Below are 26,739 nucleotides of genomic sequence, written 5' to 3'. Positions count from 1 at the left end.
TGTGAAAAGATAACATAAAAACAAAACGAGTTAAATTCAACAATACGAATAAGAGGATTTTTGTATACAACTGTTTACATTCAGCACACAGAGGTTCTGGCTGCAAATCAGCTGTCATGGTAGATCATTTTTTAACACTAGAACTTCCAGGATTTTTCTGCCTACCTAGAAGTACCAGAGAGGGGTCATTTGACCCGGCGGCTTTTACCGAATACACTAATCACTCATTTTGTTATGGTAATGAGGCTGTTAGGGGCCGTGTGTGGGGTGAGGGGTGAGGGGGTCACACCTTACAGTGGTAACAGCCAAGACAAACAGGGACAGACAGCTTCTTCCCAAGGGCTGTCAGCCTCCAAAATCACCACAGGTAAATAGCAACTTGCATGAAGATATCAGCAGCAAAGACAGATAGCACAGTTTGGCGGACAGTGTGTTACAGTTTTTCTCCATTGGTTTGGCTCATTTCTTGAAACTGAGATGTCATTCTTAAAACATGGACAAATCCCAAAACTAATTTGCAGTTCCTCACAACAGAATGGCATTTATCATTGCTTTCATCAAATTTCAAATGCTTTTGTACATGTCTCAATCATTTAGTACATCCTTGCAAATGGCTATGTACAAGTATCCTACAGTTAACACAATCAGCTTACATTTAGTACAATTTTCAAATGAATGTACCTTGCTGATCTATCCCAATTGGTTATCTATCGCAATTGTTAGATGGATAAATACCAGTGCATGTGGACTACTGCTTCATTTCCCTCAAGAATTTTGTGGTGAAAGAAGCTCCTCTCCAAGGAACGAAGATGCAGAGATACAGCAGTCAACCCACATTTCCACAACAAAAGGAGTGTCCGCAGGGGGTCCAAAGGGTCAAATGACCCTCTTGTGGGTCTTTTAGGTAAAAAGGTCAATTGACCCCCTCCGTGGTAGTTCTAGCGCAGTAAACAACAGATTGAGCTGACAAGTGGCTTAGAGTTTATAATAGTCAAGAGGCCTAATGGCTTAGTGGTTAAAAACTCTCCTCAGGGTTTCCCAGGGTCTGTTGGATGGATGAGGTTCCTGATGCTTTGTGCCCTCCAGAGTAAGCACTGCTTTGAAATATCCTTACTATCCAGGAGGTTCTTGCTATTATTGTGCTGATCCGCCTCCATCCCACTCACTATATTGATTTGACAGAGGCCTTCCCAAATTAAACTTAGCTGCAACCTATCAGTTACCTCTAAATGGTTTTCCCTTTAGAAGTCTGTGAAGACGGTGGCATGTGTGCAAAACTTCTGTCTCTCAGAAAATGGAATGGCTGGCGAGCTTTCTTTAATAGAATGTGCGCAGAAGAAAATGGAAGGGAATGGTGGCCCCTTGAAAAGGTAGACTTTGCAGAACACAATGTAGGTTTTCCTCAATTGTTGAACACTGTTGGCTAGTCATTTACATTGCCCCTGACCCCTACCACATTTGATTTTCAGCCAAATCTGAAAGTTTAGGAAGACCACCCTCAGAGTAACCATCATATTAGGTGTCCACCGGGCCGCTGTCTCCTATAGTCCAGAGATTCTAGTCCTATCAAACGTAGCTTTCGTTGAGGCTTCTCATCGTCTGTGATGCGGCGTAGAGGATTGATGGTCACAATTGGACACGGGAAACAGAGGGGATTGAGGACATACCCCTGTGGTACACCTGTAATGAAGATTAGTGTAGTGAGGCCTGGCTACCTATTTTCTCTACCTGGTCTCTGCTAATCGAGAACTTGAATATCCAGGTACAGATGATGGTTTAGTCCAAGATTAATGATCTAAGAGTATATATTTGAAGGAATGATACTGTTGTATAATTTGTGTAGTTGTGTTTATCTAAATAGAGAGCTTCTCACAAATATAAAATCAGTCTGTTGCGCCAGACGATGAACAAAAATGTGATTAATTTGAATTTGGGTGATATAGTAAACATTTAAAGGGTTAGTTCCACCAAAATAACACATTTTATTTTGCCTTCTGTGGGCTCTAGGGTAGGAAACACTTGAAGATTTGACTTTTTAACCAAATCCAGGACTTATGTTAATTTTTTAAGATTTCTGGATTCAGATAGAGTTAATGAAAGACAATGACATGTTTTATATTGTTATTGCTCAATAGATTACAAAAAATTGCATCTAAATACATTACGATTTCAGTTGTAAAAATGGTTAATTTTGTGGTCATTGATACGTATGCCTTTCTTATATAATTTCCACATCGTTGCAATACTCCTTCTATGAGCCTTTGTGGAACTGGTGCAGAAGCAGACATTCATCACAAAATACATTTTTTATTAAAAAAAAAAAATGCCAAGTTAAACCAGAATGAAGGAGCTCTCTGTTTCATATAAACCCTTTATTTTCTGTTACGTTTCCTCATGGACACTGCATCACTGTAAGAGATGAAAATAATTTCAAGATATGTTTGTAATAGATGTAGTAAATTACATTACTGCAAATCTTTAACTGGTCAGAGAGAGCAATTGCGGGATAATTTTTGTACATTTGAGCTCAATTTGAAACTTGATTTGGGATTTCAAATTGGATTGACACCGGGCGCAACATCCTGTGAAGAATGGCACAATGTTTCAGTTGGAAAAAGCACCACTCTAGTGTTCATATGCCTCACCACATGGATTTTTACAGCAGACACGTTGCAGCAAGAGGCATTTAAATGAAACCCAGATTTTTTTTTTCTTTAATCTTATTTATTTAATAACCAAGACCCCTGCCACCAAATGCATAAAAAAAATACAATGAGGTTAAACTGAACTATGGTAGCAAACTGGATGGTTTCTTGTCCAAAGCAGTACCTACTGTTTAACACTGACAAAGGATCTTTTAAAAAAAAAAAAAAAAAAAAAAAAAAAAACATGTTGGACTTATGACACTGAAAATTAGTGGAAACAAAATAAAGCACCATGAACTCAGAGCACAATGCCACAGGTAAAACAAAAAAAAATATACAGAATCTGCAGTGCATACAGTATAAAAGTCATAAATAACACTGATTATGTAACCCTGAAAATATATATACAAAGATATATCGGGTCAACAAGGTCAATGCATAGCAAAGCCAGTTTGTACCGCTTCACTCCTCCTAACCTACGGTAATCAGTCTTTTTCTGTGTAATTTCATTAAGAATTGCAATGAGCAGTCATCGTGCTGAAACAAATGACAGCACTGTGGAGAGAAAAAAAGGAACATCATGGGAGCTGTGGAGACATGACTATTAGCTTGTAAGGAAAAAAAAAAATGTTCTGCCTCATTTACCTTGAAGAGCACAATGAATTTAGAGTGACTGTAATGCCTCCCAGACACAATTACACGGCCGCTCACGTTAAGGTCCAGGCTACCGGGGGTCTTACTGAAGGCTCTGGAGCAGATATGCTTTCGACCGTCTTGTTTTGTCGCTGCCAGAGCAGAGAATTGGTTTAACCGTAAGGCTACATGGGAAGCAGTCACTCAGGTGCTGAGTTTTACAATAGTGTAGTGGTTAGAAAAAACAATGCCTGAGAAACCAGAAGCAGGAGAGTTTTGCATCTATTTCAAGCTTTAATTAGTGTATTTACCTGTTCCAAGTTTTGCATCAAATGTTGACAATGATCACGGAGAAATTTGATTCAGAAAAATCACAACTGTAAATTTGAAAGGAAGTGAACACAAAGCCTGCTACTAAGACTAGAAAACATGGAACCTCCCAATGATATTTTAGTCGCAAGGAGTTATTACATCATATCCATTCTGAAGGAAGTTGTTTCTCATGGAGGTGCAAGGAAAGACATAGAATAAAAACACACGGCGCTAAGGAAGAGTGTGCGTCACTGTTGACCGTCCTATAAAATGGGTGTTGTCCATGTCAAAGCGATGTCCATGGGGTACTTTACGGAGAAAAACATCCACCTCTATGAGGCTGCAGTGTCTACAGGACAGGAGACAGGCGTGGAAATGTGAGGGGGGTAATGTGACAAAGAGAATGAGATAATGGTCTGTAAATGGGTTCACAATGAAATTTGGAGGTGAAGGCAGCTGTATGATGATTATGATGTAAGGGCAGGAAGAGCCAAGTGAGATCAATACATTTCAGCTGCTGCTACGGAGCAAAAGCTTGTCGTGTTTGTGTGGAGGGTTATTTTGCTCTCTGCCTGGTTTATTTTGAGCCCGAAACCGCACCGATATCACCCTGCCTAAAGGAAATCTGGGGAACGCGTCATTTCCTGTAATTGTCTGTGATACAATCATTGTTTAAAAAAAAAAAAAAAAAAAAAAAAAACATAACAGAGGAGTGACTCACATCTTATTTAGAAAAGAAAAAAAGTCCAGTGATAAACAATGACTACACATGGAAAAACAAAAATATAACTACTGCAGATCTCCAATATGTAAAAAACACATTCAGATGAAGCACTCACACACTCTTGCATCTATATCTGCTATAAGCTTTAAATATATTATCCCAAATTGGCTTTGTGCTTGTTGTTACATGAATATTATGTGCAGAACATTTCCCTTCTTTACATGATTAGTGTTAAAACAACAGGACCACACAGAGCAGCCTGCAAATGTGAGCAAATCAGAGATACAAAATGGAAATAGATTATGAATACAAAATTTTAAGGATAGGGTAGAGGGACTGCAGTCTCATCATTGAGCACTGAATGGCTCAACAGAAGTAGTCCAGCTATAAATTACAGCAACATCAATCGCCACTCAGTATGCGTTCAATCTCCTCTAGTCTCTTTAAGGCAGCTGCCCTTTTCTCCTCTATATCTTTAATCTCTTTAGTGGACTTACCCTTAGTCCGCTTGCCAGACTGGCTACCGTCTAAAGATTCTGACTGGTCTGCCTCCTCACCTTTGAGGCTTTCTGCAGAGGATTTCCGCACATTCTTCTCATCCACAGCCACAGCCCCCTTTCCAACAAAATCGGCACCCCTCCCTTCCTTCTCGCCCACACCAACATCTTCTCCTTCCTTTACTCCCAGCGGCTTTTCCTCCTCGGCTGACACGATGGCTCCCTCCCGTGAGGAAAGCGGCTCTCCCGCTGCGCTCATGGCAGCCATTTTACCGCGCACTATACTCAAGTGACGACGCACATACTCCTCGTTGGGTGCCAGGGCCAGTGTTTCCTCGAGGCAACGCTCGGCCCGCGGCAGGTCGCGCTCCTCAAAGTAGACCACGCACAAGTTGTGTTTGCCTTGGACATTTGTGGGGTCCATCCTCAAAATTTGCTCAAAACAAGCTTTAGCACCACGGGTGTCCTTCTTATGGTTCATGAGGATGTCACCCTTCAGGATGAGGCCTTTAATATGTTCTGGATGGTGGTGGAGAAGCTCGTCCAGCACGGGCACCGCGTCCGTCTCACGCTTGGACTGAGAGTAAAGCAACGCCAGGTTAAACAGGGCACTGCGGAAGCCAGCCTGCAAACCGATTGCTTTACGCATCCAACGCTCAGCTGCTGCATTTTCATTTGCATCCATGGCCAGCATGCCGAGGTTGAAGTAGCCGTTGGCGTCGTCGGGCTCCTCTTCCACATAAGTGAGGAAACGACGGTTGGCCTCAGGCCAAAACTTTGGCTCACCTGTCAGAGGAAGCGAACACACAGCATTAACGTAACTCTTCAAACCAAATCATGTGCTTTCTTTACCAACCAGTGTTGAGCACAAATAACCTGAATTGCAAAAAAAAAGTTTAGAAAAAGAAAACTAGTTCAATCCATACGAGCTAAATGAGTACACTGGAAACCGACTGTGAAAACAACTGATGAGGAAGCATGCGACTTTGATATGCATCAACATGGTCCTGATGGGCTGAATGATGGGGAACCTTTTACCTTGTGCACCATAAACTGGATAAACAGTTTTTGACGCACTTGAAACTTTTTTGGATTTAGCATTTGTATTATAATCTGATTTCTATGTATTTTATGGAACTGAAAGGCCCTTTTCGGGACAGGCATTGCAAAGGTGAGGCTACATATGATGTGCTAAAGCTATTTGTGTCTTGGTTGTCATAATTATTTAGAATTATTTTAAAAACCATGCAATGCTTATATAGATAAAGAAAATAGATCAGAGGAAAAAGGAAAAATAAAATTTATTCAAGTGAGAAATTTGAAGAACTTGCTATAAAAATAAAAATTGCATCAATTTTTGCAAAGATCAAAAACCTGGACTAGAGATTTGAATAATTCTTTGACTTCAGCCTTTAGTACAGATTTGGTCTCCAGTTCCTCAAGAAATGAAAGCAGGCTGGTTGCTGGGAAGAGTGAAAACAGACGGTGACCGGAGAGAGAGTGTACCGAATGCTAAAAAAAAAAAAAAAAAAAACTGCTGCTGTCACTCACACATGATTGCAAGCTACAAAAATATGAGGAAAAATAAAAAAAATTAACAACATTTAGTTAGAGTTCACAGACTTTCTTTGCAGGGGGAAAGAAAACACAGCTACGTTGTCACATGGAATGTGTTAAAGAACACTTAACACTAGAACTACCAGGATTTTTCTGCCTACCTAGAAGTACCAGAGAGGGGTCATTTGACCCGGCGGCTTTTACCGAATACACTAATCACTCATTTTGTTATGGTAATGAGTCTGTTAGGGGACGTGTGTGGGGTGAGGGGTGAGGGGGTCACACCTTACAGTGGTAACAGCCAAGACAAACAGGGACAGACAGCTTCTTCCCAAGGGCTGTCAGCCTCCAAAATCACCACAGGTAAATAGCAACTTGCATGAAGATATCAGCAGCAAAGACAGATAGCACAGTTTGGCGGACAGTGTGTTACAGTTTTTCTCCATTGGTTTGGCTCATTTCTTGAAACTGAGATGTCATTCTCAAAACATGGACAAATCCCAAAACTAATTTGCAGTTCCTCACAACAGAATGGCATTTATCATTGCTTTCATCAAATTTCAAATGCTTTTGTACATGTCTCAATCATTTAGTACATCCTTGCAAATGGCTATGTACAAGTATCCTACAGTTAACACAATCAGCTTACATTTAGTACAATTTTCAAATGAATGTACCTTGCTGATCTATCCCAATTGGTTATCTATCGCAATTGTTAGATGGATAAATACCAGTGCATGTGGACTACTGCTTCATTTCCCTCAAGAATTTTGTGGTGAAAGAAGCTCCTCTCCAAGGAACGAAGATGCAGAGATACAGCACTCAACCCACATTTCCACAACAAAAGGAGTGTCCGCAGGGGGTCCAAAGGGTCAAATGACCCTCTTGTGGGTCTTTTAGGTAAAAAGGTCAATTGACCCCCTCCGTGGTAGTTCTAGTGTTAAGCCCTTCAAGAACAAACAACCTCAAACACAGATCTCCCCAGGGGATATGTCAAATGCTTCCCTGATGAAGTAGCAATAAAATGAAACATCTGAATTACAAAAAGAAAAGTAAACTACACCCCTTCGCCTTTACCTAACATAATTCTCTCTCCTTTGTTGTTCTGTGAAGCATCCAAAATATGTGTTTAAGTTATATAAGTTTTGCTTTTACATAAAATAATACACCTGATTTTCCAAGCAAGTTTCCACTTGGATAGAAAGCTAAGATAACATCCTTGAACTTCCAGTCAAACTTGCTGTAAGCCAAACTGCTTATTAATTATTTTGTCACCGAGGTGTAACAAAACTGTGTGGTTAAAGCATGACCTGACAGAAACTTGGCAATAAATGCTGGGTTGGTGCATTAGGCTTTACTCAAATAAAACGGACAACTTTTACGAGTCTGGTTACACCCAAACGGTTATAGCATGTCATTCACTTTGTTCATCCTTGCTGTAATGACAAAAGTGTAAGTATTGCTTCACATTCGGAAGTGGAGTCTTGGCTTTCACTCGTGTGGCTAAAGGCCTATTCTCGTAAATGCGGAGAGCATGAAATGGCCCTCAAAGGCAATTCAAGGTTTCTGCCTCCCCTTGAAATCGAGGCCTGTTTCGTGTAAATTTCGCCATCCTGATCAGTCCAAGAGGGTCCACTGGGTCCCTCTGTGGCTAACCACATGCCCACAATGGACTGTAGACTGATTATGTGTCCATACAGCTAACCCAACAGGCTGTTTGTATAAGACGGCATGAGTCCAAAACAATTACCGCACACGAACACAGAAACCACGTTTTACCTTCACGTAACTCACCAGACTCCTGCATGAGTAGTGCTGAATTGAAGAGTGCCAGCTTGTGGTGTGGGTTGAGCTCCAGAGCGTGGTTGAAGTTCCTCAGGGCCTCAGATGGGTCTTTCATCTCGATGTTGACGATGGCCAAGTTGTACCACAGGTCGGCATTGGTGCGATCAAGCTCCAAGGCTCGGAGGTAGGCATCACGGGCTTCCGTGAGCTTGTTCATCTTCAGCAGCAGCTCTCCTCTGAAAAAAGAGAAAAGTCAATTAAAGTACGATACTTGCATCTCTTCCACTGGATGGCTTACCTTTGAAAGATTCAACGCATAATAATAAAAACATCTTTACAATACCAGATAGATCACACAAATCATAAAAGTAGACATTTTGATCAGGCCAGCGTGCAGGTAATAATGAAAAATGTGGCACATAAGTTGGTCTGTGGTGAACATTGCAAGTTGCTTTGAAGCCTTCTGTTGGGGCAGCAGCATCAGAGCGGCTGGCTCTGTGCTGGGAAGTGATCTTGAGCTTCTGAAGATTATTATTCATAGAAAAATGCTGCACAAGTTACTTAAAATAATGGACAACACTGCACACCCTCTTTGTAACACTGTGATCAAACAAAGTGTGTTCAGTCAGAGGCTTCTGCACAAAACTTCAAATGCCTGACTGCAGAAATAACTCAACACAATGCTTATTTAATAATTACTACTAATAATAAAAAAAATTAAAAGTTCTTCCTTATAGGGAAGAGATTTTATTTGCAAAATTTGTGATCTATGCAGCATTTCAAAAACCTTGGAACCAGACATTGTACAAACTTTAGAACATCTTGCCTGCTGATGTAGGCTTGTTTGAAGTCTGGTCTCATGCTGATGGCTTGCCTGTACAGTTGGTCGGCTTCCTCCAGCCGCGAGTCGTTAGCCCGGATCAGATTTGCCAGGTTTATGTAAACATTGAGATGATTGGGGGCCACACGTGTCGCGTACTTCTTACCAGGAATAACCTGATTATTGGTCAACAAACAAGTCATCAGTCACACTTCTTTTGTAACATTTGAGGAACAAAGCGAATTAAAAGTAGTGAATGAAAGCATGTCTAATCACAGTATTAGAAAGTGCTTGCAGACTTTCTTTTGTCTTGGCATTGTGGGTAATTTGGCCTGGAACTCATTTTTCTAAACGACACTGCTCTAGAACAGAAGGTCGCGTCCTCATATCAGAACTAACCCAGGAGGAGTCACTTTCTGATAGCAATTTGGAGGGCGTAACACATCCTTTCAACATGCCATGAGACAAACGTCACACATCAATCAAACTAAAACAACACCTACACAATTCCAGGGAAAAGTGAAACCTGAATCAAAGTTGGCCACAGTTTGGTATGTGAGATTGGATTTAATCCAACAACAATCTCTAGTTGTTGGATCATGTAATTTACCATCATCACGCCATAAACTGTGCCTATAACAAGGTTCACTGACCCGGCATGAATAATAAGTGCATACAGACAGTTGTACAGAGTTGTGGCTCAGCCAAAGTGATAGATGACAGAGTTGACTTGCGCCAGACTTCAGGGTTTGGGAAACAACGAGGTACCTGTGGCATGAGAGATTTGGCAACCATGTAAGCATCTTCCGCCTCTGTGGACCTGTTCAAGTTCTTGTAGGTTCTTCCAACGTTCATGTGAGCACCAATGTCATCTGCAGCAGCAACATACAAAGAGATGGAGCGGAAGAACAAAAGTGCCATAATTTACATGTGTACAATTTCGACATGCTTCAACTACTTTAACACATTCAGAAGACACAACTCCACATTCCGTCGACTAATTAGAACCACAAAAACCGACCAATTCAATGTTTATTTTTGAGGATAATGAAATAATGAATAAATCCTGCTGAGAAACAGTAAGAACAGTGAGGCACAGAAGCAGAGCAGTTGGTCCAAGCAGAATTAAAGCCTGATTAGTATAGCAGGAAATCCTCACTGGGTTAATGTATTTACATTGTTAATCTCTGGGAAACAGTCATGGGTGGTGAACCGACAAAAGTGTTGATGACAGACTTACTGAAAACGAGGAATGAGGAATGAAATGAACCCTAAAAGTGGGAGGCAAGCTGTCACACCTGCACCTTCTCGATCATAACATTAGATAAAACTTCATCAGAATTCTTTATAACTGCAATCATGAGATTATTGAGTATAATGGATAGAGTGAAGACAGCAGGCATGCTTTTAAACGTGTGATGAGACGATCAAGAGCCGCTACCGTAGCACTCAAATGCTCCAACAGACGTCTCTTTCATCACGTTCAGAATGATCCTTTTGCCCTCATTGCGCAAAACACCCTCTTACATGTTAAGCTGCATCTCATTTTGCAGTCTTTACTTCAACTGTGCTAGATTTTAATTTTTTAATTTTTTAATTTTATTTTCTTTTAAACTTCTCTTTGGCTCTGCAATAATTCAGTCTTAAGATCTAGCATCTCAGAAGGAAACTAAACAAATAAAATAAAATCCTTTTGCATCCGGAAATCCAACATTGCCATGTGTTCTGTTGATTTTCGTTGATTTGACTTCACAAGATGTTTAAATGATCTAAGATTGGGATCGTGGGGATTTTCTTCCGACCGCCATCCTTTTATTTATTTATTTATTTATTTTTGGGGGGGGGGGGGGGGGGGGTCGTTCTGCTCACGTGATTCGCTCAGACGCAACACGTGGTGGACTCTGACACTTCAGTGTTTAGCTTTCCCCCAAAATCTCCCAAAAATGTGTATTGAGCTCGTACTCTATAATCAATAATATTCCATTATTCTATATCACTATTACTAAGAGCCTGAGCATTTATTCTGTTTTTGAGCAATTGTTTCCAATACAAATGTATTAAATTCCCCTATCTAAATCTTTAAATGCCGTTTTTTCAAAATCAGTTTTTTGTATTTTTCTCAGTATAAATATCTCAGCCTATGTAGCACCTATTCACACCAAACTTTCCAGTTTGCAGTATTCTGAAGATAGTTACAGAGAGATTTGTTAATGAATCATTCCTGGCCCGATTTTATTTGACATTATAATGCAAAATAATATGGCAAAATCGAATTTTCATCTTGTGTGTAAACAAATTGAAAAAAGAATTTTGCATTAGCTTAATCATGTTCAGATCTATCTACCAGAAATATATGCAAATGTCTGCATATTTAATGAGATAATGCCTAATTTGCTTAATTAAAGGAGAACTCCGGGGCATTTGAAGCGCATTTCCATTGCTAGAGGTTGTCAAATACTGACAGTAGGACACAGAGAGGTGCAAATCTGCGCTCCCTGTGTGGAGATAGCGCTGTTCGCTCAGCCTGTCATGCGAGGCTAATACGTGGTGGCTAAGGGGCAAGAGCTAACCCTTCCACGTAAAACAACAACTTGCACACTGCAGAAACATCACACCACTTTATAAACCATCCGACAATAAAGTCACAAGCCTTACCATCAAAACCATATGCATGGTTCTCACATTACTGGCATGGGGACGTTACAAAACAACTTTAGAAACAGCATGTAACTCACCGGCTGGTTGTACGCTCGCGCATGTGAAAGCCCAAAAGAGTCAATGGACGATAATCCCATATACAAAACAATTATCTTCTCTAGAAAAAAACTGCGTTCAAGTATTTAAAACATTACAACAATATTACTGGGCATGTATTGTTTTAATGTTTTAAATACTTGAACGCAGTTTTTCTAGAGAAGATAATTGTTTTGTATATGGGATTATCGTCCATCGACTCTTTTGGGCTTTCACATGCGCGAGCGTACAACCAGCCGGTGAGTTACATGCTGTTTCTAAAGTTGTTTTGTAACGTCCCCATGCCAGTAATGTGAGAACCATGCATATGGTTTTGATGGTAAGGCTTGTGACTTTATTGTTGGATGGTTTATAAAGTGGTGTGATGTTTCTGCAGTGTGCAAGTTGTTGTTTTACGTGGAAGGGTTAGCGCTTGCCCCTAGCCACCACGTATTAGCCTCGCATGACAGGCTGAGCGAACAGCGCTATCTCCACACAGGGAGCGCAGATTTGCACCTGTCTGTGTCCTACTGTCAGTATTTGACAACCTCTAGCAATGGAAATGCGCTTCAAATGCCCCGGAGTTCTCCTTTAAACATTAAACAATTTCAAAAACTTGTAATACACCCCCCCACCCCCCATACTTGTGTAAGTAATCAACTGAGAAATTTCAGGATGATATCTATTATTTTAAAATGTTACCCTATTCACCTGTAGTGTCTCACCTTAAAAGTATTTGCATTTTGTTGTCATTTGCAGAGGATGAACTTAAAGAATTATCTTTTTGGTGTAACTGCCCAACCAACTGTGATTTCTTACAGTTTCTAGATAAACGGCAACAAAAATAACAAACATCACAGCATGCAGGAATGAAAGTTTGGCAAACAAACTGATACTGACAGACAAGATTAAAATCAAAGCACTTAAGCACGTTTTTTTTCCCAGACTATGGTCTGTTTGATAATCTAATCTGCACGCACATTCCAAAAATTGGCAAAAGACCTTAACAGTAAGTAAAAACATGATCACACAGTGAATGTAACCAATATTTTTTTGGGCTTTCTATGCCTTTACTATAGGACAGTGAAGAGAGACAGGAAGCAAGGGGCAGAGAGAGGGGAACAACATGCAGCAAAGGGCCGTCCGATGCGGGACCCGAACCGGGGCCAGCCGCACGAGGACCACAGCCTCTGCACATGGGGCGGCCGCTGTACCCACTACGCCACAGGCCGCCCCAACCACAACTATTTTAACAAGCCACAGCATCCCCTGTATGATGTCAACAGTTTATTTATGATTTTCAACAGGACTTAATGTCTGCTTTAAGTATCTCACCTGGCTGAACGCGTGTAGCCTGGAGAAAATACCGCAGTGCCTTTGCGTAATCGTTCCGATTCTCTAAAGCATGTCCAACATTATTCCACAGCTTGGCGTTGTTTTGATTCACCTGAATTGGCAAACGGTTTAACAAACATGATAATTAAAATTTTTGGTAGATTTAAAAGATGTGGTAGAATGCTGTAGACCTGCCAAATACTCTGACAACAGGACTTGCTGGTTTACTTCGTCTTACCTTCAGAGCAGAGGTGAACAGAGTGTACTCTGACTCCCAGTCGCAGTTCCTGTTGAAGGTTTTCACTGCGTGTGTAGTTAACAGCACTCCAATCATCAACCAGGAAATCTTCTTCAGTTGTCTAAAAAAAAAAAGGACAATTTTAACATTTTTAAATCCAACAGATTCTAAAGCAAATTTGTTCATCTTGGTGTCATCAGATCACAGGACATGGTTCCAGCAATCCATATCCTTAGTTTGTTTGTCTCTGATGAGACAATGATAAACAAATTTGCTTTCGATGGTGTCAAGCCTGTGTGGTGGTAAAAAGTGATTTGTACAAAGAAAAGTGCCCCATGCTTAAAGTCAAGCATAGTAGTGGGAGTGACATGGTTTGGGGCTGTATGGATGGCATCAACAGTAGGAAGCTGAATTTCACCAAAAGAAACATGCTTGTCAACATGTACTGTGACTACTGAAGCAGATCATGATACTCTCCATAGGATTTCAGTCAAATCTCACACACGTCTCTTTTAGCCAGCATAATTTCACAAAAATGGACAAATAGGTAATTTAAGTTATATTATTGACCTTTCTTTTCTGTTGTAAGCTGAACAGATGTTGTATTAAACTTACTCTATGCACGTTTTGGGAATAACTTGTGTGTGTATTAAAATATTGTTCAAAATGTTACTTTTCAACAGGGGTGTACTCATTTTCACTGTGCACTGTAAGTGCTCTGTTTATAAGTGTTAAATGATAAAATAAGTGAAGAAAATTAAAAAAAAACTGTAGAAGTATCGGATTGGGACTCGGTATCGGCAGATTCTCAAAATCAAAAGACTCGGAGGCAAAAAAAACCTGATCGGGACATCCCTAATTGCGCATGCAGCACTTGCAAGAGTTAGCAAAGTGCCAAAAAAAAAGTATAGAAACAATGCATATAGTAGTGAAAAAGGCAGACTTCAGCTCACATTTACAGAACTTTCAGATGGGAGGTGATTCATACTGTGCTTTCAGTACCCTCCCTCTGTTCCACTCTTGTGAATGAAAAAGGCTTCTCTGAGCCTCCCTTCATCTGCCGCCAAGACAATTTCACCCAGTTTAAATATGTATATAACACAGCTCCTGGTAAGACATCATTTTACCTGGGTGTGTTTGTGATTAGCCTACCCGCACTGCTTCTGGTAATAGGAAAGGACTTTATCGTGTTGTTTTAGCAGGTGTACCAGCAGTAAGAAAAACAAACAAAAAAACAAAAACAAAAAACATGCATGGATCTTCTTATCATTATCAATTCTTATCATTCCATTTTTTTGTTAAAAAACAGAAAGGGAATTAGAGATAGTGTCGTCAGGGTAAGAGTGATGTCTTTTGGATTCATTTATTAAATAGAGAGACTCACCCTTTATGTGAGACAATCTTGAATCCATGTGCTACAAGAACACAGAATCCCATACTGGGCACATAAAGTACCCTCTCTGCCACAACAAAACCCACAGGGAAGAAGAGGTTGGATGCTGGAATAAAAGGGAGGACGATCAAGGACAAAGCCTGAGAGAGAAAGGGAAAAAAAAACATAAATTTCAGAAATACTGTCCAAAATGTGTGTAACCACCACATAATTAACAATAATATCGATATTAACGGCGCTCTTTTCAAGGTTTTTTTTGGTGCATTTGTGTGTCAGGTTTAAGGAACAGGGTAGATCAGGCAAATTAGTTCTGCTGTAGTGTGCAGCTCCACCCTGAGAGTCCTCCCTGACACGCCGCTCAGAGCTGCCAATAGGCTGTTAACCAGGAAGTCTGCTTCAGGTATTTGAACTCAGAATCTGTTCATGTCCCACACTTCTACGACTTTTGGATGTTTTTTTTTTTTATTTGTGCACAAAATGTGACCTTTTTTTTTTTCCTTTCTCCCTTTTTCTCTTACTGTTTGACAATCAGCAGGGAATCTGTTTTTTTTTTTAAAAAACAAGCAATCCCTTGAATATATCCTGCTCTCTCTAAAAAAAATAAAAAAAAATAAACAATAGTGGGAACAATTTTTTTGTCCCAACTAACAGAATACAGAGTAGTGCAATTTCTCATGGGCAGCCATCATGCAAAACCAGAAACCAACAGATGTGGAAAAGGGCACTGGAGCGTTTCTCAGTGGACAGGCAGTAATCTACAGCCATTAATGGCCTCATAATCCATGTGAGATAGCAGGCAGCCCAGCAGTGTTCTTAAATAGGTTGATGTGGTATGACACTGTTGTGCAACATATTTTAAAATGCTCTTAGCAAACCAGAGTAAACACTGCAAAGGTCACAATTATGTATTTTGTGTTGATTTGTGTTCCCCCTTTCTGAAGTCAACGCTCAGAGCAACACTGTGAGGAAGTTTACTGACCTTCATGTTCGAGAGACATGAGCCTGTTGCACAACACATGCTATTTGTTCCTGTATCCAACTGTAAAAAAAATAATTTTTTTTTTAAAATAAAATAAAAGAATAAATTAAAAAAATCTCGACCCGGGTTTTCCTTTAAAGCTCAAGCAAGAGCCAACGTTTTATTGTTCATGTGTGCTGGAGAATTTTCCCTCTCTTGTTTACTTGGATTGATGAAAAACAAAACAACAACTACTACATTTTAGTGTGAGCAGGCTGGCAGTTATGTTCATTCACTCACGTATCCTTATAAAGTACAAAGCATCGCTGATATTTTGCTATGAATTAAAACCAAAACATCAGTTTCCTAAAGGGTAATACGATTAGTTTTTGGCAGATAAAGTCGCCTTTTGGCTTTAATTTAGTAGTATAAACTTTTACTGTTTGCTGTGGGTGTGCCTGTTGGACACAAGGAACCACTTGCACGGCTTTTTTTAACGCTGGTTTGTTACCCTCAAATGGCATGATGTAAAAACACAACAGGAGTTCCTTCATTTCTAAACTGTTTGCATAAAATGAAGCTAAAGAACCCAATTTGAGTAGCTCAGAGTTAATTGCACCCATGTCAGTAACGGAGGGGAAAAGGTCCAACAGTGCCGAAGTTACCACGGTGTGCATTAACTAAAAGAGGTGTGAGACTTCAGTGCCCCAACTGAGTCATTAAGTATGTATTAATTTGTCTAGAATCATAGCGGAGCTCTGTGGGGTGCTCACTCAAACTACATCCCTCACACAGGAGTCAGTTCGCCGTGCCTCACGCCGTTCTGTGCTTAGGAAGAAGGCAAATTGTATGTAGAAAATAAGAAGTGCTGTGGCAGAAGGAGCGTCAGCCAGGGGTGATTCAAGAACTCTGTCGAGTCCGAATCTTGCATCAAATATGAAACACTTAAAAAAAAAAAAAAAAAAAAAAAAAAACCCTAAATGAATTACAAGCGATTAAAAGACCATCTCTCAGTCTCTCTCATCCCCACCGCAAACCCCCCCAAAGCTCTTGCATTACTTTGCTCAGAGGTTTTGTCCAATTCCTCACACTTCTGTATTAGTGCCTAATACTGACACGATCAATATAGCAGGTTAATATTCATGTTGACCATCTCATCTTCAGTATCGGGGTATACTATTTTTTCTTGTCAAATGGTAACGAAACCGACACAATGCCACAATCACACATTTGATCTAGCCTTGACTTATGGCACAGAAACTGCCATTTGCTGGCGTATCCATAGAACCCTTTCTTTCCTCCCTGTTATTCGATCATTTCCCGATGGTCTAAAAAAAAAAAAAAAGAAGGTAAAACTGTGATGTGGGTGTGTTTTATTACTGCCATTATTAGCCTCTTTCTGACTATTCGGACTCCAGATGAAGGAATAATGATCGTTTCCCACAGCCCCATATTTAAATACAGTGGAGGACTTTTGCCCCCACACAACTAGACTGTGCCATAGTCTCTCTACGTTGACCTCCATTAAATCTGAAGAAAGCTACTTAGCCTGGAAAGATAGTTTTACAACTTATAAAAAAGGGCCAGAACAACAGATTGTACAATGCTAATGAAAGAAAACAAGAATAACACCGAGTTTCTTTTCAGCACTGGGGCCAGCTTAACAGTGAGCCACAGCACTGTTGAACAATACATTCCGTCTGCTTAGCAGAAACAATTTTCTGAACGTTTTTCCTGAAAAAAAATTTGTCAGAGAAAAAAAAATAAAAAATTGACCATTCCCATCCTGACTTTAGACAATGATGAGAGGCCTGATTTGGATTCTTATGACACAGTTTCTTTCCCATTGACCAAACAGAGTTCAAGTTTGTCATGTTTGTTGGAGCCCATCCTAAATGGACTGTTAAAGATGTTCTACCCCTTTATCAACACCTCTGTACTCCATGAGATCAATCTATCTCAAAGGCTTTTGCTGCATCACAAGCTATTAAAGTTAGCTGTACTTAAACATCGCTTAAAAAAAAACAAAAAACAAAAACAAAACACTCTTGATTCTGATATTTTGCCAATTTGAGCCCTATATTCAACCTTCATTTTTATCTCTGAAATTCCTTAAAAAAGTTGTTTTTATTTTTTTCCCCCCCATTTTCAGAGTGACGGTTTGTATGAAGAATTTCAGTTTGGACTTGAGTACACCTTAGTACAGAAGTTACTTGTTGCCTCTGACGATGGCCTTCTCTCTGTGGTGGTCCTGCTGGTTCTTAAGGCTGCATTTGACTAGCCTGGGTGGCAGCCGAACTTAGCCCCGCCCATAAAATTTTTGGTCGGGAGGTTCGGTCTGGCTCTGCTCAGTTGGGAAATCTCTATGCTCGACATCAAAACAGTCGACCCAATCAGATTGCCAGGGCGGGCTTTATACGATGATGGACAGATGATCAACAGGGACATTATCGACTACGTCACTAAAGAGCGCTTGGTTTGAATTCGTTTGAAACAAACATGGCTGCCGCTGGAGAGATAGGGTGTGTAGATTCTGCCACCGAGTTTGTTCTACAGGATCTCCACATTGCATTCATTTTAGAAGACGAACAAAGGAACGCGATAAAGGCTTTTATCGATAGAAAAGATGTTTTTACCGTCCTTCCTACAACAAGTGTGTGTCGCTTAATCTACGTCACATACTACGTTGCTCTGATTGGTTGTTGGTCTATCCAATTGAGCGAAGAGGCATTTTTTCTCCTGGTTCGGTTGAAACACACCCCATACTCAAATCTCTATCCAGCGGTATCAGACTCACATTCTGACTAGAATCGTGAGTATGACGTAGTCAGGCTAGCATTTGACACCACTGACCCCAAAATCTTATTACAAAGACTTGAACGTATTATTGGGATCAAACTGCTTTAGACTGGTTTAAATTATATTTAGCTGATATATTCCAGCTTGTTCATATAAATTATGTCTTTCACACAAAACGTAGTTTTGGAGTGGTACAAGTTTCTGGACTTATACCAATTCTTTTCTCTCTTGATACAATTCCTTTTGGCAATATCATCAATCACCACTGTTATACTGATACTAACTCCACCAGCTGTATTCATCTATGAAGCCTGTGGAAACCAATTAGTTACTGAAGTTACAGGCTTGTCTTCCAGACATAAAAGTCTGGATTACCTGTAATTTTCTCAAAACTCAGACAAAACTGAAGTCATCGTTTTTGGCCCTATAAACCTTGGAGAGTCACTACCTAACTGCATACTTATTCCTGGATGGCATTATCTCGACTTTAATTACTGCTGTGAGGAGCCTTGGGTTAATTTTCAGACAGGAATTGTCTTTTAACTCTCATATTAAACTGGTCTATAAAGCAGCCTTCTTTCACCTGTGAAACATTAGCGAAATCAGAAACATGCTGTCCCAAAGCGACGAAGTAAAGAAAATAGGTCTAGTTACATCTAGGGTTATATTACTGCAGGGCAATTTTAGCTGGTTTTCCGAATAAGTCCCTTAAAATCTGTCAGTTGATCCAAAATGCTGTGGTTAATGTATAGAGTCGCACTACCAAGAAAGACCACATTAGTCCTGTGTTAGCTGCTATACACTGCCTGACCACCTATAGCGCTTTTACACTAAAAGCCACATTCATCCAGTCATACACTCTCCCATGCAGCACTTCTGTGTCTATGGGAGTACAACAGGCCATGCAGTGCTTTTCTCTCTATCACACTGATAGGCACATCAGAGGCAAAATGGATCTCAGTGCGTCTTGCCAAAGTGCACTTAGACATGTGGTCAGGGAAAGCCAGCTTTCAAACCACCCACCTTTCAACTGGCAGACGAAATACTGAGCTACAGCAGCCCTAGAGTTTTTCGGGTCGAGAATGGGAGGCAAAGCCTTCAGTTATTAGGCTCCTATCAGAGTAGTTTAGGGGTACTCTGTTAGTTGCAACTTGCGCTGCTAAGGTCCACGACATACTACACACAGGCCCTTTTTAAGATATAAATCTCCCTTTTTATTACAGATTAAAAACTGTCAGTTGAGCACAGATGGTTTTGTGTATCACTAACACGGTTGCATCTCGAGTTAGTTAGCAATCTGGGGCAGAACAATGCTGCACTTGATTAACTCACCAAATAGTTCAATGACCTTTTTGTTTCCTTTAAAATGTCACACACTGTCAAGCATTTTGTTGAACACATAAAATGTTGCCACTGTGTACAAAATAGGCTCCAAAAGTACATTGTACATCTGTCTTGTTCTCATGTGTACCTGGAAATTTAAAGCACTTAAAAAGAATAGAGATTAGTGGTGAGTATTTCAACCGAATTACAGAAAAAGTCAAATTTCCTTGAGTTCTATCCTTCTACTGAAGCTGTGATCAGATAACACTGTGATCAGTGGATTTGATCTTTTTGTCAGAGGATTTTTCAAGTGAATCTGTCATAACTATGGTCGTGCCTCAAGTACCCAGCAAAACATTGAGATATTTACTCAAACCCCACCTGGTCAAGGTGGATGGCCACCCTTCCTGAGTCTGGTTCTGCCAGATGTTTCTTCCTGTTAAAAGGGAGTTGTTCCTATCCACAGGGATTGGTCCAAACAGAAGATTCGGTGCAATTTGTTGGTTTCCTTATCTAGGAAATAGTTTTTTTGAATTGGCTCTGTATGTATGGATTGGGCTAACTTTGAATCTAATTAATTGGATTGGATTATGATTACAATGAATTGGACTCTAATTGGCTTGAATTGGACTGTATCACTGAAGTGTTTTGAGTTGAGATTTGTTGCGATTTGGCGCATTGAAAAACTGCAGTAACAACTCTCGTGTCCTGTTTGCTACAGTAAACAGATTGACAAACCCTCCAGTTTCACTGCCTTTAGAACTCATTTCTACATCCAAGTGTAATGAGTTTGCAATATTCTTTAATGACAAAGTTCAAGGCATTAAAAATGCAATAATTTCCACAACACAAATAACTACTCTGCAGCCAGCTAGACACCTAGAGCTGACACATTTCACACCTGTTACTGACAAAACAGTCGAAGAGACCATCTGCAGTCTGAGTTCATCAACGTGCTGCCTTGATGAGTTGCCCACTAGATTCCTAAAGTCTGTGCTGAGCAGTTTGTTACCACAACTCGCTCATCTAGTCAACACCTCACTCCAGACTGGAACATTTCCAAAGGCCTTAAAAACTGCTGTCATTAAGCCTCTTCTAAAGAAGAGCAATCTTGATGCCACAGTACTGAACAACTACCGGCCCATATCAAACCTGCCATTCTTAGGCAAAGTCCTAGAAAAAGTTGTATACCAACAGCTTGGTGACTTTCTCCTGTCTAACAATGCTTTTGATACTTTCCAATCAGGCTTTAGGCCCCACCACAGCACTGAGACAGCTCTGATCAAGGTGACAAATGACATCCGCCTGAACACAGATGCAAGTAGAGTCACAGTCTTAGTTCTGCTGGACCTGAGTGCTGCCTTTGACACAGTTGACCATGCGATCTTATTACAGAGGTTAGAAGACTGGGTGGGAATCTCTGGTCGTGCTTTAAACTGGTTCAAGTCCTATCTGGAGGACAGGAAATATTTTGTTGAAATTGGTAACTGTGTCTCAGACCAAATGGCTATGACCTGTGGGGTTCCCCAGGGGTCAATCCTGGGACCCGTGCTGTTCAATCTGTACATGCTTCCACTAGGCCAGCTAATACGTAGCTATAATGTGTCCTACCACAATTATGCAGATGACACTCAGATCAACGTGTCACTGACGGCAGGAGAACACGGGCCTGTAGATACATTGTGTCGCTGCATCGAACAGATCAGTGTGTGGATGCAAAACAATTTCCTCCAGCTAAACTCAGACAAAACTGAAATTATTGTCTGTGGCCCACAGAAACAAAGAGAAAATGTTATCAGTCACCTTGAGACTCTCTCTCTAAAACCTAACTATCAAGTTAGAAATCTCGGGGTAATATTGGACTCAGACCTGAACTTTAACAGCCACATTAAATCAATAACATCAGCAGCTTTTCACCATCTAAAAAACATTGCCAGAATCAAAGGAATAGTGTCGAAACCAGACTTAGAGAGACTGATCCATGCGTTTGTCTCCAGCAGGTTAGACTACTGTAACGGCCTGCTCACTGGGCTCTCTAAACGGGCTATAAGACAGCTGCAGTACATCCAGAACGCTGGATACCATATTAGTCCAGTGCTCAGGTCTTGTTGTGGAGAAATTAGAGTCGAATCCCGCGTTGGTCAGCCGTCCATTGGGGAGTTTATTGAACAAACCGTCACAGCAAATGTGCGTACAGAGTGTACAAAATGTCCACCGTCTTCATACTGTGAACCAACTTTATACTGGTTTAATCATAACATGCATGCGTCATCCGGACTCAATCTCTTCCTGCGACGCCGAGCGTCTGCCCTAAATGTAAACAGCCCATACTACCTTTTACCCATATTCATATGAATCAGTCAACAAGGCCCAGGATGTAACTAGGCCAGAAGTCATGAACATGTCATGACATCCTTCTCCCACATAGTTGTGGAGAAATTAGAGTCGAATTCCTGTCGCTCAGAGAATAGACTTTAAAACAGCTCTGCTTGTGTACAAGTCTCTTCACGGTCAAGCGCCAAAGTACATCTCTGACATGTTAGAGCCATATGAACCAACTCGGGCTCTGAGAACCTCAGGGAGGGGTCTCCTGCTGGTGCCCAGAGTCAGGACTAAACAAGGTGAGGCTGCGTTTCAGTTTTATGCTCCTAAAATCTGGAACAGCCTTCCAGAAGATATGAGACAGGCCTCAACTCTGACAATGTTTAAATCCAGGCTGAAAACACTTCTATTTAGCTGTGCATATGACACCTGAAAGTATTTTATCTGCACTCTTCACTTTTCAATTACTTAATGATTATTCTAATGGGTTTTAAATACTCTTTCTTTTTTTAATTTCTTTCTTTTATTTTTTTAATTCCTTTTTAATGGTTTTATTGCCTTCTTGTGATTTTATGTAGCTGTAAAGCACTTTGAATTGCCCTGTGTATGAATTGTGCTCTATAAATAAAATTGCCTTGCCTTGCCAATTGAACATTGGCATTTCAAAGTGGATTACTGGAAGGATTTTTGAACTTCCACATGAATTTTGAGATTTGTGTCAGTACTGTAAATATGTGTATAAAAAGATGAAAAAGAAAGGGAGGGATTACTGCAGTTTGAGGGTCCCACAGTGAATCGTGGTGGTGGGATATTATCAAGTCTTTTGCTACTCTGAGATTTGATTCCAGCTCTAAAAATCAACGCTTCTCTGACCAAGCAGAACTTTTTTTAAACACATGATCTACTTACTCCTTTGCATTAAGTAGTCATGGATTCATACTGGAGTGGGACAGTGAATGTGTTGTTTGTATAAAGTGTTTTTAACCAATTTGGAAAACAGAAAAAAAGATGTCGTCTCACCATGATGACAGTCTTGGCAGAGCTGTGTCTGTAGCGCAGGCTGTGGTGAGCAAGCAGTCCCAGAAATGAGTAGAATGCCAGGGTGGCGAGGTTACGAAGGTCCAGGAGCGACTCCACCAGGGGGATGGTGCCCATAGTCCAGTCACAACAGAGCTCTGAGGGATTCAGCAGAAGCCATGCATTCACAGGAAGCAGGTAGTTGAAAGTCAGTTGTCTAGCAGGAGTGGGACTGACCGCTGCTGGGTTATCAAATCTACAAGAAAAACATAGGATCATACTTGAGGTGAAGGGAGGGAGAGAATGTGTACAAGTGGCAGAGCAACTGTGAGGAAAGAACTCAGACCGCAACAGCAAATGATTTAACTGGAGAAAAAAATAAAAAATAAATTCAAAGCTGCATCCAAACCAATTATACATCCAAACATAAACAGTGATAATTACTTTGACGTAGCTGCAAAAATATTCAAGGTACAGATGTTACCTTACAGATGGTACCATGCTTTCTGAATCACTGCTCATTGCATCACTTGGTGATCCTCCAAAGGCAGCACCGATGGTGCTTCTTTGGATTGCTTCATGCTCACAGTGACCAGTTCAGGAAACCATTTTCTCCCATTTAGTTTATAGAATACACATGGAAAAATTACTTGGTTTGTGAGAAAGTGAACTCAAGTGCCAGGGATTAACATCAAAATTTGTTTTTTTTTTTTTTTAAATCAAAAACATTCGTCTTGTAAACTGGAACAATCTGCTTCAAATCTTTAAAAGGATCAAACTTTCATATTGTAAAAAAAAAAAAAATAAAAAAAATTTAAATCAGACAAAGTCAGCATTTCATTTAAGAAATGAGAACTAGTGGCCAGGGACAGGGACGTCTGGGTTTCTCTGCTCAAACTACTGCCTGTGACCCGATCCCTGAACAAGCGGAAGATGATGGATGGATGGAAATGAGAACCTACTCTTTGCATTAGTAAGGGTTAAAGAACTGGAATGAAATGTATTAATCACCGAGGCACTGCTCCAATTGGAGACTCTTATCCTATTTGCTTTGTCAGATCCAGGTGGGGATTTCTTTTTGGGCCAGGCAGTGTATTACAATTATTATTTTATTCATTTAAATCTTCTGAGTGCGTCACGTCTCTTGAAGAGGATGTTGAAAAACTCCCGAATTTTTCATGTTTAGCACACAGATTTAAGCAGGTTACTGTTTACATTTTTTCCCTCTCAATCTGACAGAGGATACCTTCTTTGTCATCCTGGCGAGCCCCCAAAAGTCCCCATAACAACCTTAATCCTTCCAGTACTGTCAGCGAGATAAAGTCTCACCGACTCCTCTCCCCTCAAAATGTTAAAACCATATAGCTGCTGTTGCTAAATCAATGCGGTGTTCCTCCTTTGGAATACTGAGGAAAAACCTAACAAGGTGATCGAGAACAAAAATGAAAAGTCTGCTAATGGTTCCATAAGAAAATTTCTGTGAAATTCACAACATAGACAAACATCACCATTGAATAATTAGATGGCGTGTGTGTAATGCTCCACTTTGATGGGGGACGGATAAGAGAATGTCAAAAGTTGAGAGAAGTTGTCCTCTGAAGAGCATTGTAGTGAAGATAAATCAAATTGCTATCCATGCAACAAATTAAATTTGTCTCCTTAAACGCAGCACTGGAGTAAATGTCAGGGATCAGCTGGAGCATTAGTGTCCAGCCGCCATGGTTCATGGCAAATACAGATGAGAACTTTGCAGTTATCTGCAAAGTTAGCGAATACTGTCGATATGTAGAAAAAAAATCTATAACCCGTCTGGAAGAAAGGCGCCGACAACAAAGAAATTTCATGTGAAACGTGAATTTAGACAGAGTTAATCCTTCGGTGACAATGATCATATTTAGTCTTTGTAGCTGCCTGTGATATCCCAGTATTCTTTATCTCATGATCAAGCTCTCTTTAATGTTCCGGCGAAGCGCCTCAAGCCTCCATGTTTAACACTGGTACAGCTTTGTACCATTGGTATAGCTCATGGTCCAAATTTGTTCTACAAGATCCCTTCTGCGGGCCCTGCTCATAACTGTCGGGGCGATAATCTACATATGTTGTATTGTTATGGCTAAACATAGAAATTCATGCAGACAATCTGGAGACAGCTTTAGGATTACAGCTGGAGGATTATGCGATCCAGGCTAATTGTCTGGAATTTTATCTTCACGCTCAAATGTCATTAGTTTGAATCTTGTGCTGACAATTTTCAAATGCGTTAGGCTCAATAAATACTTGAGCCTGAACAACTGTTAGCATTTATACACTGAGTGTAGTGTTCTCAGTGGTCACAGAGTTTATCTAAATCTACGAGCTGAATTTCTTATTCAGAATCTTTGCAGGCTCTTTGCATTCAACCTGAAATACAATAAAGTTCCTATCACTTTCAACGTTTTACAGACAAATCCTTTACAGTCGAGTTCTTGGACCGTTATATTTTCCCAGACCTTTGCAGTAACCTCTTTCAGCTGAGGCTTGATTTGGGGTCTCTCTGCATTTACTCAGGGCTTTGGCAAGAGGAAGGAGAACTCACATAAAAATTAAACCAAAAAACGATGACTTACAGTATCTGGCAATTTCTTTCTCAAATACTTACATTTGCCTCAATTGCAATTTGTCCAAGGACAGTTGGTAGAATTTATTCCTCATGATTCTGTCACAGTCTTGAATCATGCTTAGAACTGGCCTTTGACACCCCATCGCAGAGAGAGCATTGCAGCCAGCTGGACGGTTAATACACTAGTCAAAAATGATGTTGTAATTCATCCATCGCGTATTGGCTCGACAAACCCTGAGCTTCACCAGTGTTTCCCACAGATGTGAAGGCAATGTGTGGTGGTGGGCCGGGGGGGGTTGGTTGGGTGTAAAAAATTAAAATTCTTCAAAATAATTCCTTCGTTAATAATTGGTCACACAAAACTTTATTGTATTAACCCTTAAGAACCCAGACCCATTTCTACTTAAATGAAAATTAAGGGGGTTATAACACAGACTAAATAGACCACATAAAACCCATTTCAGAATTTTTTTCCAAAATACCACCCCCCACTGTCAGAGATCTGTAATGTGACATATATGTCACATTGGGAGTTAAGAACCTGGATAATTTCTCCATCAAGGAAAATTATGGGGCACGTAAGGATGTGTGACACCTGTGTCACGGTGGGTGACACAGGTGCGGCTTATCTGCAGATTTTCACATCTTCATTGTAAACAAATTAATAACATAGCTAATTACACTGGTCGGACTGTTCAGCTCTGTTTCAGACTGATACCTCCGGTTCGGGCTGGTCCTCATCATCAACACGCACGTCTCTTATTCAATCGCGGAAAATATTTTTCAATACTCATCTGGATTGAAGCAGCAAACATTCAGTGTAAGAGTTTAAAAAAACTACTTTATTTGATTCACAGCTGCTAGTGTTTAGACCTCGACAACCCAACTACATTTTTTTTTTTTTTTTTTTTAACGGCAAACTTGCGACTAGTTAACTTTATAAAGAAGGCGTAATCGCTTGTTTGCTATGGGACGGGACGGGACGGGACAACATTGTATTCAAAATATAAAATATTTTTATAGGACTTTTTAATGTGTGATTTTATAAA

General features: G+C 40.3%; 1 protein-coding gene across 2 annotated transcripts in view; it reads right to left on the bottom strand.

Moving 5' to 3' along the window:
* Positions 1–2,357: 2,357 nt before the first annotated feature.
* tmtc3 (transmembrane O-mannosyltransferase targeting cadherins 3) overlaps positions 2,358–26,739 on the bottom strand; it is a 35,367-nt gene continuing 10,985 nt past the window's right edge. For both annotated transcript variants that reach the window (XM_075470509.1, XM_075470510.1), the window contains exons 7-14: positions 23,095–23,347; positions 14,664–14,812; positions 13,280–13,400; positions 13,042–13,153; positions 9,742–9,845; positions 8,980–9,149; positions 8,163–8,389; positions 2,358–5,597 (exon numbers count right to left, since the gene is read on the bottom strand). In XM_075470509.1, the coding sequence (XP_075326624.1) occupies positions 4,717–5,597; positions 8,163–8,389; positions 8,980–9,149; positions 9,742–9,845; positions 13,042–13,153; positions 13,280–13,400; positions 14,664–14,812; positions 23,095–23,347 (2,017 nt within the window). In that variant the 3' untranslated portion in view covers positions 2,358–4,716. The remainder of the gene's footprint in view (positions 5,598–8,162; positions 8,390–8,979; positions 9,150–9,741; positions 9,846–13,041; positions 13,154–13,279; positions 13,401–14,663; positions 14,813–23,094; positions 23,348–26,739) is intronic.

Source organism: Odontesthes bonariensis, chromosome 7 (genome assembly GCF_027942865.1).
Source record: "Odontesthes bonariensis isolate fOdoBon6 chromosome 7, fOdoBon6.hap1, whole genome shotgun sequence".
Classification (NCBI taxonomy): Eukaryota; Metazoa; Chordata; class Actinopteri; order Atheriniformes; family Atherinopsidae; genus Odontesthes; species Odontesthes bonariensis.
Note: the sequence above shows the minus strand (reverse complement) of the source record. Positions and strands in the feature narration are given on the sequence as shown.